Source organism: Bos taurus, chromosome 25, assembly GCF_002263795.3.
Source record: "Bos taurus isolate L1 Dominette 01449 registration number 42190680 breed Hereford chromosome 25, ARS-UCD2.0, whole genome shotgun sequence".
Taxonomy (NCBI): domain Eukaryota; kingdom Metazoa; phylum Chordata; class Mammalia; order Artiodactyla; family Bovidae; genus Bos; species Bos taurus.
The window spans coordinates 39,086,846-39,106,764 of record NC_037352.1 but is presented as its reverse complement, the minus strand read 5'-3'; the positions used below and the strand labels follow the sequence as shown (position 1 = coordinate 39,106,764).

Below are 19,919 nucleotides of genomic sequence, written 5' to 3'. Positions count from 1 at the left end.
ATGCTCCGTGTGTGGGAATTTGTTACAGCACCCACAGGACTCTCATACAGTGGGGTCCACCAGGACCCACGGAAACAATGGGGACAGGACTGGTGGGATACAGCAGAGTCGCAGGGCTTCTGGGGGGCAGGAGGGGCATGGGGACATGGGGACCAGTGATCACTGCAGCTGCTGCAACGGACCAGAGAGTCCCCTTACTCTGTGGGGGCCCTGGAGTCCTGCAATCAGTTCTGGCTTGGCCACGACCAGCGAGGTAACCTTAAGCATGTCCCGTCACCTTCCACATTCAGAGTCGCCATCCACAAAAACCAGGATTCTGTAAGCTGCCACGTGGATGAGCCCCGGGATGTCTCAGAGAAGCCGGTGACAAAGGGCAGAAGCACCCCCAAGTGTCCGTAACAGCTGAATGGATCAACAAAGTGCGGTCCAACCGCAGAGTGAGACATGCTTCAGCCTTGAGAAGGAAGGCGATTCTGACACCTGCTGTGGCGAGGGTGAGCTCTGAGGACTCTGTGCTCACAAAAGGGTAAGCAGTATATGACCCCACTTACACGGGGTGCACAGAGCAGACAACTCATAGAGACAGAAAGTAGAAGGGCGGTGCCGGGGGCCGGGAGGAGATGGGGTGTTAGTGTTTAATGGAGACAGGGCCTCGGTTTGGGAAGATGAAAATATTCAGCAGATGGATGGTGGTGATGGTTGTACAACAGCGTTAATGTGCTTAATGCCACTGGAGGTACACTTGGAAACCGTCAAGATGGTGAATTTTACACCGTGCTTATTTACCACAAAACAAATCAAAATTAAAATCCAGGATGCTAATGCCTACACTGCAGAATTTTTGGAGAGATCCAAAGTGACAGCTGCAGAGTGCCTGGAACCTAGGGGTGCCCAGAAACAGGCAGTTACTGTGACAGTTAAGGGTCCCTCATAACGACCTGGGAGTGAGGGGCTTGCTCTTTCGGCTGCTCAGAGGGCAGCAAACGAGTCTTCTGAGGGTGAGGGGGTCCCCCGGGGGGACTCAACCCCGCCGGCCTGAAGTAAACGTGGCACAAGGCCTTCCATCCTGGGCCCCTCTCTGCCCAGCCAAGCACAGCCCGAGGCATCTTGCCCCACCTCGGCCCGCCGTGGGCCCCAGCCCTGGTGACCCCGCCGCGCGCATGCCCCCACCAGTGGGCTGGGCAGCAGGCACCTGAGGTGGCTCTTCTTCCAGGAGATGGTGTGGAACACGGTGGACACCACGAAGAGCCCGCAGAGCCCGAGGCCGTAGATCCAGGCGGAGATGGCCTCCCAGTCGTCGTCCGACAGGAAGTAGAGGTTGGAGCTGCCGAGGATGCTGGGGATGATCCAGAGCTGGAGGCAGGGAGGGGGTGGTGCTGCAAGGCCGGCCTCTGGAGCGGGGGCCAGGCAAGTGCAGAGCCCCAGGGAGACCCCCACGCGTCTTCTCCAGACCTGCACTGCCCGACAACTCCCCGTGGTGGAGGGAAGGTTCCAGACCTGCGCTGCCCGACGGAACTCCCTACAGTGGTGGAAACGTTCTAGACCTGTGCTGCCTCACAGAACTCCCGTGGTGGAGGGAAGGTTCCAGACCTGCGCTGCCCGACGGAACTCCCTGTGATGGAGGGAAGGTTCCAGACCTGCGCTGCCCCACAGAACTCCCGTGACAGAGGGAAGGGTCTAGACCTGCACCGTCCAGGATGGAAGCCTCCAAGCCCACACAGCTACCAAGCACAGGAAATGTGGCTTGTACCACTAAGGACTTGCCGTTTTCATTTTCTGTCATCTTAACTGGCTTCAACTTTGAATCCAACAGCCACACCAGGACAGTGGCAACCATACTGGACAGCATAGCTCTAGACAATGTAGCGGTAAAACAGGAAGCCAAGATCTCCTGTCTTCAGGACGCGTCTCTGGCCGCTGCCCCCATCCTGCATGTCCGCTGCTAACCCGGCTTCAAGCACCCTAGACTGGCCATGATGCTTCACACTGCCACATTGATGCCCACGGGGTTCTCTCCGAAGACGTCCCTCCCCACAATGTCTACCTGGAAAACTTACTCTTCAAATCTTGGTTTATCCGTTGGTTTCTCTGAGAAATCTCAGAGTTCTCCAAAGCACTGGGCAGGGGGTGGGGAGTACAGAGTCTCCAAAAGAGTTTGTCTGATTCTGTGTGTTAGGAGCACTTATTTTGGAGACACACTCTACAGCAGCTCCAGCCGACAAAACTACTTAATACAATGCAGGTGGCACAGCAAATTTTATTTTTAATTATTTTTTAACTTATTTATGTGGCTGTGCCAAGTCTTAGTCACGGCACTCGGTATCTTCAATCCTCATTGCTGCGTGCAGGATCTTTAGCTGCAGTGTGCAAACTCTTAGTGGGGGCACGTGGGACCTTGTTCCCTGACCAGGGATCGAACCCGGGGCCCCCTGCGCTGGGAGCACACAGTCTTAGCCACCAGACCACCAGGGAAGTCCCAGCACAGGTAATTTTAGATTTTCCAGTAGCCACATTTTAAAAATGAGAAAATACATTTATTAATATATTTGCTTTATTAATATATTGATATATTTTATTAATAAATAATTTATGTAAATTATATTTAAATATAACATTTCAATATATTGTTAATATATTAATTTTTAATATATTTGACTTTATTAATATATTTTGCTTAGTCCGATATATCCAAAGTATCCTTTCAACACGTCATTAATATAAAAAGAACTAAGATATCTTGCATTCTTTTTTTCACGCTGCATCTTAAAAAGCTGCCATGTAGTCTGCACTCACAGCACACCTCAGTTCAGACGTGCCGTATTTCAGCTGCACGAGGCCAGTGGCTATGAAGCTGGACAGCGTAGGTCCGGATCTTCGTAAGATCCTCAAAGGGGCCCAAAGGCGTAAGGACCGCTGCCCAGAGCAGGATTTCGTTGGGGAGATGGCAAGTATTCCAGGCCCCGGGAACAGCATGTGCAAAGACACTGGGTCGTGCCTTCTAGTTTGGAAACAGTGGGTGAAATTCAGGGTGCTGGCGCCTGGGGGCAAGATCACGGCACGGGGAGGTGGGGCGACGTTCAGGCTAAGACCTGTATCTGGGAGCTTCTACCGAGCCCGGACGGTGTACCAGGTACTAGGGAGCCACTGAAGGTTCTTAAGGCCAAAGAGAGGCGTGCTCAGAGCCACAGTCCTTTACCCACATGACCTTCCCTCGGGATCCCCCTGAGGGGCAGGCCCCTCGGGTCACCACCGTGGGATGAGAACACTGACCCCAAGGGCAACAGGCTGCCTCCCGGCCCCTCCTGTGCCGCTCAGCCCCCCGAGACTCACAGCGTGGGTGGCACAGTTGGCAGCATGCTCATACTCCGTGGGCTGGTACCTCTTGTGGGCAGGAACCCGGTGGTTCATGAACCTGGGGGGAGACACACAATCCCCGGCAGCTGGGTGGAGGCAGCTGGCAGCAGCCCTGGTCACAGAGCCCCGGGGCCCCCGGCTCTGCTGGTGGGGAGGGCCCGCCTTGGCTCCCCTCCCCTCCCCTCCCCTCACTCTCTCTATTACACCTTTTTTGGACTATCCAGCATTTTGAGCCAAATCCCCAAAGTCACATTTGCTAAATATCAGGTTGCAGGGAATTCCCTGACAGTCCAGTGATTAGGACTCTGCTCTCACTGCCGACAGCCCAGGTTCAATCCATGGTCAGGGAACTAAGATCCTGCAAGTCATGAAGTATGGCTAAAATATTAATAAATAAATAAATCCTGGGGCGTAGCATGCTCTTTCATTTCCTATTTTTAATTTTCTTTATGTGTCACAGATACACGGTCTATAGCTCCCCAGGGTGCAGTTCCATGGATTTTACACAGACACACACCCACGTGACCACCACCCAGAGCACCCAGAGGTCCTTTCCCAGGCCCTAGAAAGTGCCTTCACGCCCCTTCCCCAGGGCACCACCCCTCAAGGAACCCGCCCCCGACACACATACACTGCCACTGTAGACTAGTCTCGCCGGTTCTTGATCTTCCCATCTGTGGGATCACACAGCACACTCCCTCTGGGTCTGGCTCCTTGCGCTCAGCGAGACTTTTGTCAGATGCAATAACTGGTTGCTTTCATAGCAATAGACTATTTTGCCAGGTGAGCAAACCACAATTCATTTATCCCATCTACTGGAGGTGGACGTTCCAACTTGAGGTTGTTATGGTAACTCTGCTGTGAGCGTTCATGGTAGGGAACATACGCACTCATTTCTGCTGGGCATTGATCCACAGGTGGAATGGCCAGGTGACTTCATCTTAACAGTAAACATTCCTTTTTAAAAAACTTTTTTTGGCCACATGCGGGATCTTACTACCCCAAGCAGGGATCGAACCCGTGGCCCCTGCAGCGACTGTGCAGAGTCCTAATCATCGCACCACCAGGAAAAGTGAAAGTGAAAGTCACTCAGTCCTGTCCGACTCTTTGCTACCCCACGGACTACACAGTCTGTGGAATTCTCCAGGCCAGAATACTGGAGTGGATAGTATTCCCTTCTCCAGGGGATCTTCCTAACCCAGGGATAGAACCCAGGTCTCCCAGAAGTTCCAACAAGAAACATTCCTGATGTTCTGGTGTCTTTAGAGAATCTTCCAAGCCCCAGCCCCGCCTCTGTCTGCCCCAGTCTCTCTCCTCCTCACAGGAGCTCCACCGGCCCACAGAGCCATCACGACCCCTGCTTTTCAGAGGGGACGCCCCAGGGCAGAGTCAGGAAGCGACATCACCCAGGTGGACAGGACGGTGCACCTGACCGACAGGACTCCCTGCAGGCGTCTCCAGGCCAGGCTGGCAGGGGGCTGGGGGCTGGGGGATGAGAGCTGCAGGCAGGACCTCACCGGCTCAGAGTCGGGCAAGTGGGCGGTTCACCCTGGACTCTGCCAAGAATCATCCACCAGCGGGGTTAAACTCCACTTAAACACTGAAAACAACCCCCCACCCCAGGAACCCGATTATTACTAGAAAGAGCCACCAACATGAGAAACGAGGATATGGTTCAGAACAAAGGGCTCAGTGCAGAAAGGTGCACAGAGCATTTATAAAGCACCACTGTGCGCTGTGTCCACGCTAGGTGCGGGACACTGCCCTGCGGGCCAGCGGTTAAGACTGCGCTTCCAATGCATGCTGCGTGGGTCCACTTAGCATTTGCTGAGTACCTCCCGTATGCTGGATCTACACCACTAAAGCAAAAAAAAAAAAAACAACAAAAAAGAGCTTTATAACAGCTGAATTGAGTCCTCCCAAAATTCCTGTGCTAAAGTCCTGACCCCCCAGGACCTCGGAATCTGACTTATTTGTAAAGAGCTGCAGATGTAATCAGCTGAGATGAGGTCACACTGAGGGGGGTGAGCCCCTCATCCAACATGACAGGTGTCCTTGTAAGCAGAGGAGAGCCACAGAGAGCAGACAGGGCGGAGACAGGCCTGGGGCAGCGTCACACTGAAGGCGCAGGCAGCCGGTAGCAGCTGGGAAGGAGGCCTGGAGCAGGTGCATCCGCAAGCCTCCAGAGGGAGCCAAACCAGGGCCCGATTCCCGTTGCTTTAAGCCACTAACTGTGGGGACTTCCCTGGCGGTCCACTGGTTAAGACTCTGCTTCCACTGCAGGAGGCACAGGTTCGATGCCTGGTTGGGGAACTAAGATCACGTATGTAGCGCAACGTGGCAAAAAAAATAATATAACAATTAAGCCACAAAGTGTGTGTCCATCCGTTCCCAGAGACACGAACCCAGGGACACACGGTGTTCCCTTTGGCAGACTCTGCCCCAGAGCCCCCCAGAGAGGCGGTGCTAGTCTACGCCCCGCTCTGATTGGGCTGGGGGCCGGGACTCCGAGGCGAGCTGTGAAGGGGAGAGCTGACACCTTTCTCCTGAGCGGGAAACCAAGTCTCCCCTACCTGTAGCCGGGACTGCCCTCTCCCCTGCCCCTTTAACAAACACCGAGCCCCCCGCGGTGCCAGCCACTTGGTCCGAGGGTGATGTCACGGTTGCCAGGGCGACCAGGATGGGGTAGTTTATTTATTTATTTCTGGGCTCCACAAAACTTTCCTTGTCTTTCACCCGGGGCTGCCACTATTGAATGCGGTCGGGAGAGTGGAGAGGGGCCAGGGGCAAAGACCCAAGACACAGAGTTCCCACAGCCTGCAAGAAATGGTTTCTTTAACTCCTTGTGGCGTTCTTTTTTCTTCCTTCATAAACCTCCAGGCAGGCACTTTGAAGAGGACAATGCACTCACTGTTTCTTTTTAATTTTCCTTTCCATTTAGGTTCAGTAAAATTTCCCCTTTTCGCAGCACGTCTTTATATAAGTTTAGGTAAATGGAGAGAGCTGTATAACCACCGCCATAACCAAGAGAAACCAAGAGAAAGAAAAGGTCCATCACCCACCCCGAACGCCCTCCTGCCTCCCGCTGCCCCGTCCCTTTCTGCAGCCCTGTAGCCGCTGCTCTGCTCTCTGACCCCTTGTAGCTTTCCCATTTCCAGAGCCTCATACATGGGATCGTACAGAAGGCCTGCAGACATTTATTTATGTATTTATTTTACTGTCTAAAAAGAATTGATTGCCTAAAGTCAAGTGTATTCTTAGATGAAAAGAAACTGTGCTTGGAATGCCAAACAGGGATTTACTTCTTTTCTGCTTAAACTGTATCTAAGACAAAGCTGTTTCCTATGAAGAGCAAATGGACCCTCTAACACTACTATTCTCGGCCACCCCCTTCCAGCCTCTCTTCCTCTGTCCCCGGCACAGTCTTTTGAGTTTGGCTTTCTTCACTCAGCTTAAAGCAGGTTGGCTTCATCCACGCTGTTGCCTGGGTCAATGGTTCCTTCCTTTTCATTGCTGAGAACTAGTCCTTCATGTGGACATGCCATAGCTTGTCTGTTTCCCCAGTACGGGGACGAGGGAGTCGTTTTTAACAGCTGAAATGCAGAGAGAAAATTTAGAATGCTCTGGAACAGAGCTGGCAGCCTTCAAGACTGTAGGAAATTTCAGAGTCAGCATTTCTAGCTAGTTGTTGCTGGTTCAAATAAAGGAGGGAAATGGACCTTCTGCCTCCTTTCTGGAGAACAGAGTCCGCGTTCTGGGGCCAGCCCGGCCACTTAGATGACCACGTGGCCGCAGCATTTCATGGGAGTAGGGAGCCTACCTCCTTGTGGAGGGCTCCCAAACTGAGCTGCCAGGAGACCAGGACAGAAGGTCAACTCCCACCCTGAGCTGGTGGGGGCAGGGCTTTGGAGCCAGACACACAGCTGGGTGGAAAGTCCCTGCATGGTCACTTCGCTGCCGTGTGACACGGGAAACATCTTAGCATCTCTGGGCTGCCACACAACTTCCTCATGTGTCCATAGCACACCACCGCAGGCCCCTCAAACGTACGTTCTTCTTGAATGTACAATACATTCGTTCCATCCCAACAACCCCAAAAGTATCAACTCAACCCAGCATTACCTCTAAAGCCCAAAATTCAAAGTCTCATCGAAACGTCATCCAAGGGCTTCCCCGACGGCTCAGTGGTAGAGAAAACGCCTGCAATGCAGGAGAGGCGAGTTCAATCCCTGCGTCCGTCCCCTGCATGGGGAAGATCCCATGGAGGAAGAAATGCAACCTGCTCCAGTATTCTTGCCTGGAGAATCCCATGGACAGAGGAGCCTGGCGGGCTACAGTCCACGGGGTAGCAAAGAGTCAGACACGACTGAGAGAGTGAGCAAGTCAAGTGGAACGGAACATCTAAGGCAGACATGGGTGAGACACGGAAGTACAATTCATTCCAAGGCAAAATTCCTCTCCAGCTGTGAGTCTGGGAAACCAAACACAATGGTGGGATAGGCGCGGGACAGACACTCCCATTAAAAAAAAAAAAAAAGATACCAAAAAGAAGGAAGGGATTCCAAGCTCTGCAACAAGAGCTGCTGCTGCTGCTAAGTCGCATCAGTCATGTCCGACTCTGTGCGACCCCATAGATGGCAGCCCACCAGGCTCCTCTGTCCCTGGGATTTTCCAGGCAAGAATACTGGAGTGGGTTGCCATTTCCTTCTCCAATGCATGCATGCTAAGTTGCTTCAGTCGTGTCCGACTCTGTGCGATCCCATGGACAGCAGCCCACCAGACTCCCCTGTCCACGGGATTCTCCAGGAGAAGCCCCCATAATGAGAAGCCCGAGCACTGCAACTAGAGAAAGCCCTCGAGCAACAATGAAGACTCAGCGCAGCCAAGACTAAATAAATGAAAGCAAGGGATCTGTTAAGAGTTAGTAAAAAAGAAGGAAGAAGGGGTGACGGGGCCCAAGCAAGTCCAAAGGGGAGCAAGGCAAGCTCCTTGAGACCGTCAGGCTCAATGTCTTCTCTGGTCCCATGCTCTGCCCTCCAGGGGCCCAGGGTGACAGCATCACCCCCACAGCTCAGCAGGTCACCCCACCCCTGAGACGTCCCCACCCTTGGAAACAGGAGCAGCCAGTCCCGCCCCAAGATCTCTGAACCGCCTCCACTCGTGGCTCTTCCCTCTTCCCAAGCAACAGTGCCCGCGTGCAGCCCTCCTCCATGCCTTCGCCCCGGCTGGGAGGACTCTGTCCCTGGCTTCAGGGCAGAGGCAGACGGGCCCACGGTCCCCATTGACACTAACCCCCTCACGAATGGTCCACGGGCCACATCCCCAGCGTTCCCTTCTAAACATGTGCCCGCTATTTAACTAACGTATGGACAGGCGGAGAACTCTCCAAATGTCTACGTCCCGGCTGCTTTTTGCTTCTTCGATTCATTTCTCTCCTCCCGTATCTCACTGTAAGCAGCTGGGAGGACCGAGCCACTCCATCAACACTGGGCTCGGGGACCACGTACGAGTCCCGCCCTACCCAGAACACAAACACAAGACAAGTCGGACAAAGGTCTCAGCTGCTTTATAATGAGGACCTTCTGTCCATTATCCAGCAACATGCCCCTCACCCCACCTGAGACCACGCCACACTGGCCTCAGAATCCCCCGGGAGCGGGGAGGGTGCTGATGACATCCCCATTGCTCAGGTGGAAAAAGTGAGGGCGCGAATTTCTGCCAACATCCGAGTCACGACTGTCATGAATTCTCCCAGAAGATGGAGGCTTTCTCTACCACTCTCTTTTCTTGCCGGGTTCGCACCGGAATTACCTTTAAAAGTCCCTTCTCAGGGGACTTCCCTGGCGGTCCAGTGATTAAGAATCTGCCCTGCAATGCATGGGACGCAGGTTCAATCCCTGGTTGAGGAACTAAGATCCCACACGCTTCGGAGCAACTAAGCCTGAGAGCCCCAGCTACAGAGTCCATGCCCCACGATGAAAGATCTCACATGATGCGACTAAGACCCAGCACAGCAAATAAGTAAATACATTTCTTTAAAAAGTCCCTTCTTGCCTTTTACTTCCATGAACTTCAAAACCCTTCCAGTCCCTACTCCTTCAACCCCAGCCCCATCCCTTATCAGCCCACGCGTCCGTGGACAAGTTACTAAAGCCCTCTGGGCCTCACCTTTCTCATCTGAGCAATGGGGGTGTTATCAGCACCCACCCTGGGGATCCCAAAGGGATGGAATGGGTTAATCTGTGCACAGCACTCAGTACACATTGACCCATGACTGATACTGATGCTTCTCTTACTATAAATCCTCCATGGTATTACTGAACCCACTTTACAGCTGAGAAAACAGAAATTCAAAGGGGTTTTGAGGTCCAGAAAATCAAATCACCTTTCTGATGCAGTACTCTGGCCACCTGATGCAGAGAACTGACTCACTGGGAAAGACCCTGACGCTGAGAAAGATTGAAGGTGGGAGGAGAAGGGGACAACAGAGAATGAGATGGTTGGATGGCATCACCGACTCGATAGACATGAGTTTGAGCAAGCTCCGAGAGTTGGTGATGGACAGGGAAGCCTGGCGTGCTGCAGTCCATGGGATCACAAACAGTCAGACACGACTGAGTGACTGAACTGAACTGAAGTGATTCAAGACAGCTAGGAAAGGATGGAGCCAGGATTTCAGCCTGGGATTGTCCAACCTCAAGACCTGGGCTACAGGACAGTAGCGAGACGCAGTGTGTGAAGTGACCCGCGCACAGGAGGCACGTATGCACACGGACCCCTCTCTGCCTCCTCCATCAGCTCTGGAAGAGGTGCTCTAACGTGTCTAAGTAAGGAAAGAAGAAGCTTTGCATGGACAAAGACCCTCTGTTAACACGCCAGCATGGAGGTGACATGAGCTGAATCTCCGCTGAGCCATCACCGCTCCCCTCCCCGGAATCCGACACCACCCAGGACAAGAGCGTCATCATCCGTCACCTAGCAGGTTGGACGAAGGGGCCAGGGCTAGCATTGCTGCCCTTAACAATCACCGGGGAGATCTGAAAAGTCCCTGACAAAACAGAATCAGTGGGGTGGGGGGAAAAGTTTTTTAAACTTCCCATGCGATTCCAGTGCAGGGGCAAGGCTGAGGAGCAGCGGGCTGGAGGAAGAGGCCAGCAGGCAGGGGGTGAGGGGCCCCACCTGGACGGTGCCAGGTGCCACACCGCGGCGATGGCCCCTGACCCCAGCGCCACAGAATGAACACCAGGCCCAGCAGAGGCAGCACATGGACTTCAGCTCACACGCCAGTTCTGATCAACCCATAAGAGCCTGCCTGGAGCGCTGTGCTGAAAGAATTCTGAGAACGAACCTAAGTGATGAATTAGCAATGTCTGCCACGGGCAGGCGAGAGGCAGCCGTCGCTGGTGTTAAGAGTTCCCCGCAAAGCTTCCGCTCCCTCCCCCTCTCCCAGCCTCACAAGCACGCTGTAAACTGAGCAGGGCCGAGGTGATGCTTGTCATTTTATACAGGGATTCTGAGGCACAACTCAGAAGTGGTGCGGCTGACTGCAACCCAGACAGGTTTAGACAATCCGCTCACCACCCTTTCAGCCCTGTCCATGGTCCTGATGGGAGAGTTTCTGCCATCAGTCTTTCACACTGTAGGAGGAAGCGTCTGGTCACCCCCTCCTGGATGGAAGACTGGCTGTGGAGCCAGAGGTGAAGGGAGAGGAGGAACAGAGCCCTTTCCTAGCTCCTGAAAGCCCCACCTCACTGGCCAGGGGTCAGAGCAGCCCTGGACACAAGTCATCCATGACCCCCAGGCCTCCTAAACTCTGGCTGTGTCAATCCCTCCCATGCTGGACTGGCCTCACCAAGACTCCCTCCCAGGCCCCACTGGCCAGGGTAAAGCCCTGGAGGACCCAGAGCATAAACACCTGTGCCAAGGCCAAGAACAGAAATCACCAGGCAGCTCCTGCATGGGTTAGAAGACCCTGTGTTCCAGGGCATCTGCTTCCCTTGTTTTCTATCCCTGACTCACTCCCTGTAATGTCTCCTCACCCCAGGACAGCTCTCTCCATAGTCCACAGTCATCACGCCTCTTGGCCTTGCACACATTGTTCCTTCTGCTTAAAAGTCCCTTTCCCTCTTTTCTAGCTGGTGAACTCCTATTCAGCCCTCAGAACCCAGGGCAAAAGGCCCTTCTCCTGAAAAAGTCTTGCTTGAGCACTACTATCACAACCCCATCCAGATTGGATTGTAAACTGCCCCCTCTCACCTCAAGGCCACTGCTTAGGTTGCCTGTTTGGAATCTCCTTCCCCCTCTAGTCTTCCTGGAGCTTTCCCAGGAAGAAGGTGGCTCTTTCCTCAGGACTCCCACAGCAGCCTGTGTGACCCCTATTGTAGCACAGATGATCCATATTTGGGTGCTTCTGGGTCTGCCTCGGCCCCAAGACTGCAAACCAGGGGACTGGCCCTGATTCCTCTTCACCTACTTGGACCCAATGCAGAGCCTGAATGCAACAGGTGATGCTCGCAAGCAACCAAATAACCAATCATCTTTGAGCATTTACTACGTTGTTCAGACTCAACGTAACCAGTCAGGACAGTCACTGTCTTTTAAAAAACCTTCAGAGCTTTCGGGTTAGATGGATTCCAGAGACATGGGTTAATCCAGCCAGGACCTTGGCTGCCCAAAGGCCACACGATTCCAGGGGTGGGAGACAATTTGCTGGTTTAGAAAAGCAGGAGGTAAGAAAGGAAACCCCAGTGAGAGTCTGGGGAGAAGAGGGGAAATACTGCTTCTTTTCTATTTCTGGGCTGCTTGACCGGCTACAATGTTCATTCGCTAAAAAAAAGTTTTGTTAAAATCTAATAAAATATTTTAAATATGGAAGTCTATGTCTGAAATCAATATTGAAACTCTATGTTCTCCAACCTACAGCATTAGAGTTGGAAGAGGAGAGAGGCTGGTCCCAAAGAGAGTTCTGGAAACCATCCAACTGCCCATCCAGAGTCCCTTGGAAATAGAAGGCAGAGGGTCCCAAACAGAACTAGACTGCAGAGAGAACCAGTCAGAGAATACCTTGCACTCAGAGACGCGGGCGCATCACAATCATGGCACCAAACAGGACGGGCTCTCTTACATAAACTTCGAGAACCGGCAACAGTAGTCTTTGAAGATAAAAACCAGGACAGTGGCTACCCTTGGAATCATTAAGGGATCTGATCCAGGTGCTGGTCCCACGGGTGTGCTCAGTCTTCCAGCCCTAAGGAAAGGCGCACAATTTCCAGTAGTTGCTGTTATTCAGTTGCTAAGTCGTGTCTGACTCTTTGCGACTGCATGGACTGTAGCATGCCAGGCTGCCCTGTTCTTCACTGTTTTCTGGAGTTCGCTCAGATTCATGTCCATTGAATCAGTGATGTTACCTAACCATCTCATCTGCTGCCATGCCCTTTGCCTTTTGCCTTCAATCTTTCCCAGCACCAGGGTCTTTTCCAATGAGTCAGTTCTTTGCATCAGGTGGCCAAAGTATCGGAGCTTCAGCCTCAGCGTCAGTCCTTCCAATGAATATTTAAGGTTGATTTCCTTTAGGATCGACTGGTTTGATCTCCTTGCAATCGGAGGGACTCTCAAGAGTCTTCTCCAGCACCACAGTTCAAAATCATCAGTTCTCTGGTGCTCAGCCTTCTATATGGTCCAATTCCCACATCCATACATGACTACTGAAAAAAAACATAGCTTTGCCTATATGGACTTCTATCAGCAAAATGATGTTTCTGTTTTTAATATGCTGTCTGGATTTATCATAGCTTTCCTTCCAAGGAGCAAGTGTCTTTTAATTTCATGGCTGCAGTCACCATCCACAGTGATTTAGGAGCCCTAGAAAATAAAATCTGTCACTGTGAGAGAGTCATTTCCTAGGCAGGTTGATAGGGAGTCTAGGGGTCCCCAAGGAGAGAAGGGTCTGGAATTCTCAAGGAGGAAGAAAGGACAAACTTTTCTTTCTCCACATTCCTTAGGATTATATAACAATAATGTATACTGCCTGAGGACAGTCTCTGGATTAAAGACAGTCTTTGGATTCAACCTTCTGTTATTTTAAAATGTTAATTATGGGAGTATACCTGGTCTTTACAAGGATGTGTCTTGCCTGAGGGCAGTGTTATCTTAAAATGTAAATTATGGAGTAGGTCGGAGGAGGTCTTTACAACCTCCAGACATTGTTTGGATTATATAATCTCATTGTTAACACTAGCAAGGGGGTACTCTTTCTGCCCCCTTCTGATGCCTATGTCAGAAGCTTTCTCTATCTCCTTTATACTTTAATAAAACTTTATTACACAAAAGCTCCGAGCGATCCGTCTCTGGCCCCGGATTGAATTCTTCTCCTCCGGGGGCCAAGAACCCCGGTGTATTCGCGTGATTCAACAACAACCTTTCATCTTGGGGGCTCGTCCGGGATCCTTCAGGACAAGGTAAGGATGCTTGGAGCTTTAGTTCTTTGTTCTCTTGGCGAACACGTTTTCTGCCGTGCTTTACTAACTCTACCGTGTGCTTGTGTGAATGAATGGCATGCCCTGCGTGAAACAAGTAAGGAGCTCTGCTCTGGGGTTCCACGGTGATCTCATAGGGCTTATGGCAGAAACCTGTCGGGGCGTTATACCGACCTGCCAATGCCAAGAGGCATCCAATGTCTCCTTCGGGAACCGACCAGAAATGGGCAAAGTGTGTGGACCAAACTCTCCTTTCTCGGTCAAACTTTTCGGTCTCTTTGACCATTTCATAACTCCTTGGGAATTAGAAGTACTAACCTAATCTATCGGATCATAGACTTTCAAGGGACTTGTGATCTATACTGTTATTGTGTACTGTGGCTTAGGTCCCAAACTTGGATTGGTAGTCAAGAAAGTGTCTAGCCTCGCTAGGAATCGAAAGTTCGGAAGCTAGATGGAGCTCTAGCTCCCAGAACATCTCTGAGGTTAAAGGTTACTCAGATTGGGACTGCGATGGGTTTTTTTTTCTTTGGTAACACCGGCTCTTAGTGGATCAGAGGAGGCTGTTATACTGGTGTGGTGATGCTTGGAAAGAACATCTCAGTTTTATGTTCGCGTCGGTCTTATTGTAGTCAGGAAATACTCAGGGTCATGCACAGGCACTCAGGTGACGAATGTTTCCTACAGCGGTCTTAGCTTGGGAGGCATTCCGGAAGGTTACTCTGATTCACCCTGGGTGACATCAGAGGCAAGCAAGGTTAAGGGTGAAGAGCTGGACGTCAAGTAGGGATGCTATCAAGTCTACCCCTGGTACATCCCCACCCCATCCCGGTGGTAGAACCGGGAGGGACGAGTACGGCGCCTGCGTCGGTAAGGGACAGACTAAGTCCGACCAGGAAGGAAAAGCTTTTGGTGTAACGTCTGTCTACACCCCCATCTAGAGCAGGGAGGGACGCCTCCAGTAGAAAAATGGCGCTAGTCGCTTTTTTTCTCTCTTACAGATGGGAGCTAACAATTCCAGCCTCACTCCTTTGAACTGTATCCTGAAAAACTGGGATAGATTTGATCCCCAGGGCTTAAAGAAGACACACCTGGTCTTCCTATGTGATACTGCATGGCCACGGTATCCATTGGAGGATGGCGAACGGTGGCCAGTTGGAGGGTCTCTTAAGTATAATACTGTTCTACAATTAGACCGGTTCTGTAAGGAACAAGGGAAATGGGTAGAAGTAGCATATGTGTTGCCCTTTTTCTGTCTGCGAAATATGCCAGACTTATGTCCTAAGGGTATAGATTTGGGCGTGAAACCTTCAGCTCCCTCCTGTCCTCTTACTTTGCCCCCATACCTGGGACTCCAAACTGGAATTCAAACTGCCCACGTGGAGGTCCAAACAACTCCTATCTCAGTACGACCTCAGACTACTCTGGTTTCAGTAGAAACTCAGACCATCAAAGTAAGTGATGAGATGGAGGACAGGAGACAAAGAAAAGAGGAGAAACAGGTTTCTCCAATCTATCCCTGGGATCATATGCGCAGAACAGCCAGAGAGACTGAGGAACAGCCACACAAGCTGTTGCCTCTTTATGAAACACCCACCGGGAGAAATAATCAGTCCGTGAGCGTTAATAAGCCTTTTTCTTATCAAGAAATACAAAGAATCAAGGAGGATCTGGGAGACTATTTAGAGGACCCAGAAAAATATATCAGAGCTTTTAAAGGTGTTACTCTGCTTTATGACCTCACTTGGAAGGATGTGATGTATATCTTGGGACAAACGCTGACTCCTGAGTCAAAGACTCGAGTTTTGGGAAAAGCGGTTGCTTATGGAGATGAATGGCTTGGTAATGAATCAGTAGGGAAGAGGGAGAACGAGATAGCGGCCCTCCCCACTGGGAATCAGGCGGTCCCAACTATAGAACCAGACTGGGACCACAACACAGCTAAAGGAAGATGGGCTCAGAGTCATTTTGTTAGATGTATTCTTGAAGGACTTAGGCAGGCGCGTTCTAAGCCTTTAAACTATGGCAAATTGGCAGATATAGAACAGGAGGAGAAAGAAGCTCCTGGTAAATTCCTAGATAGACTGAGAGAAGGCCTTCGCAGATTCACTGAGATTGATCCCGAAAGTGAAGAGGGAAAAGTGATCTTAAAGGATAGATTTCTCACTCAGTTGGCTCCAGATATCCACCGTAAGCTATTAAAACAGGCGTATGGACCAAATCAGTCTTTAGATACTCTGTTACAACTGGCTCAGACAGTCTATTATGGTAGGGAATATGAGGAAAAGAAAGAAAGGCAAAAAATGACAAAGGAAAAGGCGGAAGCCTTCACCATGGCTATGAAAAACGTTCTTAAACAGCCTGAGAAAAATGCCCAGAGGGGCCCAGGTGAAAAGGGATGGGCTTGCTACTGCTGTGGAAAGGAGGGGCACCTCAAGCGGGATTGCCCTCAGGCATCTAAGCCGCCCCCGGCTCCATGTCCGGTCTGCAAAGGACCACACTGGAAGAGAGACTGCCCCCAGAGGTGTAGGTCTCCGGGGTCGGACTCTCAAGACAATCAGGACTTAAGGTGCCCGGGGGTCCCCACACAAGCTCCCGTCCTAATTACACCTGAGGAACCCCGGGTATTAATAGTTGTGGGGGGCCAATCCGTCGATTTCCTTTTAGATACTGGGGCAACTTATTCTGTGCTTACTGAAGCCCCTGGCCCACTTTCTTCCCGATCCGCTTCCGTAATGGGACTGTCTGGACGAGCCAAAAGGTATTATTTCAGTTATTCTTTATCTTGCAACTGGGATTCTGTGCTGTTTTCACACAAGTTTCTGATCGTGCCAGAATCCCCCTCACCCCTTTTGAGAAGAGATATACTGAGCAAGGTCCATGCCTCTGTTTTCATGAATATGGAGCCCTCCCTTTCTCTCCCTTTAGTTGAACAAAATGTAAATCCTAGAGTATGGGCTGATGGAAAATCTGTGGGTCGGGCACAAAATGCTATTCTTGTAGTTGTTAAGCTCAAAGACCCACACGTATTTCCACATAAGAAGCAGTATCCACTGAAACCTGAAGTTAAAGAAGGGTTAAAACCCATCATCGAAAATTTAAAGGAGCAGGGACTATTAATTCCCTGTAACAGTCCTTGCAACACTATTTTGGGTATAAAGAAATCGAATGGTAAATGGAGACTAGTTCAAGACTTACGAATAATAAATGAGGCTGTAGTTCCTTTACACCCCGTGGTGCCTAATCCTTATACTCTATTGTCTGAAATTCCTGAACGGGCCAAATATTTCTCAGTAATTGATTTAAAGGATGCCTTCTATTCAGTGCCTCTGGCGGAAGAAAGTCAATTCCGTTAACCTGGACAGTTTTGCCCCAGGGATTTCGTGACAGTCCTCACTAATTCGGACAAAGTTTGTCACGGGATCTACAAAACTTTAATAGCTCTGAAGCAGTGGTGTTACAATATGTAGATGATATTTTGCTCTGTGCTGAGACAGAGGAAGCTTGTTCGCGAGCCTCAGAAGATTTCTTAAACTTTCTGGCAGACTGTGGTTACAAGGCATCAAGAGAAAAGGCTCAGCTTTGTCAACAATCGGTTAGATATCTGGGCCTAATCATATCAGAAGGGACTAGGGCCATAGGCCCTGAGAGAATTAAACCTATACTAAATCACCCCCTACCTATGACTTTAGGACAATTGAGAGGATTTTTGGGAATCACAGGTTACTGTCGCATTTGGATTCCGGGTTATGGGGAACTTGCCCGGCCTTTATATAAACTTATAGCTGAAACTCAGCAGGCCCAAACCGACAAACTGGTTTGGTCTCCAGAAACTCAAAAGGCTTTTAAGGTTCTTCAGACTGCTCTCCTGCAAGCTCCAGCTCTGAGCTTGCCCACAGGGTCAGAATTTAATTTGTTTGTCTCTGAAAGAAAAGGTGTGACATTGGGAGTTTTGACACAACCCTGAGGGCCTCACCAGCAACCTATTGCTTATCTAAGCAGAGAATTAGATGTAGTTTCACGTGGGTGGCCCCACTGCCTAAGAGTAATTGGGGCAGCGACTTTATTAGCACCTGAAGCTTTAAAAATAATTTATGGACGAAACCTTACTGTACTGACTTCTCATGATGTGAGTGGAATCTTAAATTCTAAGGTTAATATTTGGATGACAGACAGTAGGCTTCTTAAGTATCAGTCATTGTTGTTAGAGGGACCAGTAACTAAGCTTAAAGTTTGTGGAAATTTAAATCCTGCCACTTTCCTTCCTGAGAAGGAAAATGAAACACCTGATCACGATTGTTCTCAATTCCTAACTTTAAACTATGCAGCTTGAGAGGATCTAAAAGATACCCCATTAGACAATCCTGACATGAAAATATTTACAGATGGCAGTTCTTTTGTTCAGGATGGAAAGCGTAAAGCAGGTTACGCCGTGGTGATAGGGAGTCTAGGGGTCCCCAAGGAGAGAAGGGTCTGGAATTCTCAAGGAGGAAGAAAGAACAAACTTTTCTTTCTCCACATTCCTTAGGATTATATAACAATAATGTATCCTGCCTGAGGACAGTCTCTGGATTAAAGACAGTCTTTGGATTCAACCTTCTGTTATTTTAAAATGTTAATTATGGGAGTATACCTGGTCTTTACAAGGATGTATCTTGCCTGAGGGCAGTGTTATCTTAAAATGTAAATTATGGGAGTAGGTCGGAGGAGGTCTTTACAACCTCCAGACATTCTTTGGATTATATAACCTCATTGTTAACACTAGCAAGCGGGTACTCTTTCTGCCCCCTTCTGATGCCTATGTCAGAAGCTTTCTCTATCTCCTTTATACTTTAATAAAACTGTATTACACAAAAGCTCCGAGCAATCAAGCCTCGTCTCTGGCCCCGGATTGAATTCTTCTCCTCCGGGGGCCAAGAATCCCGGTGTATTCGCGTGATTCAACAACAACCTTTCAACTGTTCCCATTTTCCCCCCTCTTTTTGCCATGAAATGATGGGACTGGATGCCATGATCTTAGTTTCTTTAATGTTCAGTTTTAAGCCAGGTTTTTCACTCTCCCCTTTCACCCCCATCAAGAGGCTCTTTAGTTCCCCTTCACTTTCTTCTATTAGAGTGGTATCTTCTATATATCTGAGGTTATTGATAGTTCTCCCGGCAATCTTGATTCCAGCTTGTGATTCATCCAGCCCAGCATTCTGCATGATGTACTCTGCATGTAAGTTAAACAAGCAGGATGACAAGACACACCTTGTCGTACTCCTTTCCCAATTTTGATCCGGTAGTTACACTCTAATAAAGGGTTAAAGATGGAGTAGCCTCAGGCTCCTACCAGCCACGTCTGGGCGGGGTGTGCTTTCTAAACCACCACCTTGGGATCTCTGCAGGTAGCCCCGGGCAGGGGGCCTAAGCTTGCTGACCACCTGCCCTGTGCCCACCACCTGGGCCCCCCTCCAGGCCTGGGCACACCAGCGACTGGCTCTCCCCTTCCGCCCCCTCCCCGCCTGCGGTCTGAAGCAGCCAGGCCCAGGTTCAGAGTTCCGCAATGTCTCCCTCCCCTCCTGGCCTGGGCCCAGCCAGGGTCCGCAGCCCCAAGAGAGAAGCGGGCCTCTTCCTCCAAATGAGCCCGGGGCCCAGGGAAACCGCTGCAGCCGCCCCTTCCGGGCCAGGCTGGTGCCTGGCGATGGCAGCCTTGAATCCCCAGGATAGAGGACTAAAGAGAATTGTCTAGGAGACAAAGCGGAGTCTGTCTGTCTGTCCCTCTGGCCCTGGGCCCTCTGGGCTGCTCCCTTTCTCCAGCTGGGTCCCAGGCTACTTCTTTGTGTCCATTCAGGAATTCACAGCTCCTCCTGGATGGCAGATGGCAGCTTGGCTTGGTCTCTGGGAAACGGAGTTGGGGAGAACAGACCATGGGCTGCCGCCAGCTCAGAACAGTTTTGAGATGGAAACCCCAGCAAGGAAAGAGCGGGACCAGCAGGGCAAGCCGAGGAAGAGGGGGAAGGGCCGGAGTCTCTGGAAGGCCTGCAGCAGAGAAAATGAGGCGTTCCACGTGAACGGTGCCCCCTGGAGGTGTGCAGCTGGAGGTCCTGA

At 50.7% G+C, this 19,919-nt stretch overlaps 2 protein-coding genes across 3 annotated transcripts in view; both read right to left on the bottom strand.

Moving 5' to 3' along the window:
- The window catches only part of MMD2 (monocyte to macrophage differentiation associated 2), a 66,045-nt gene that overhangs the window by 24,881 nt on the left and 21,245 nt on the right, over positions 1-19,919 (bottom strand). For both annotated transcript variants that reach the window (XM_024984920.2, NM_001075870.2), the window contains exons 2-3: positions 3,331-3,412; positions 1,193-1,353 (exon numbers count right to left, since the gene is read on the bottom strand). In XM_024984920.2, the coding sequence (XP_024840688.1) occupies positions 1,193-1,353; positions 3,331-3,412 (243 nt within the window). The remainder of the gene's footprint in view (positions 1-1,192; positions 1,354-3,330; positions 3,413-19,919) is intronic.
- Positions 1-19,919, bottom strand: part of RADIL (Rap associating with DIL domain) — a 123,785-nt gene that overhangs the window by 82,626 nt on the left and 21,240 nt on the right. Inside the window, exons 2-3 of the mRNA XM_024984723.2 lie at positions 3,331-3,412; positions 1,193-1,353 (exon numbers count right to left, since the gene is read on the bottom strand). Of these exons, the coding sequence (XP_024840491.1) occupies positions 1,193-1,353; positions 3,331-3,412 (243 nt within the window). The remainder of the gene's footprint in view (positions 1-1,192; positions 1,354-3,330; positions 3,413-19,919) is intronic.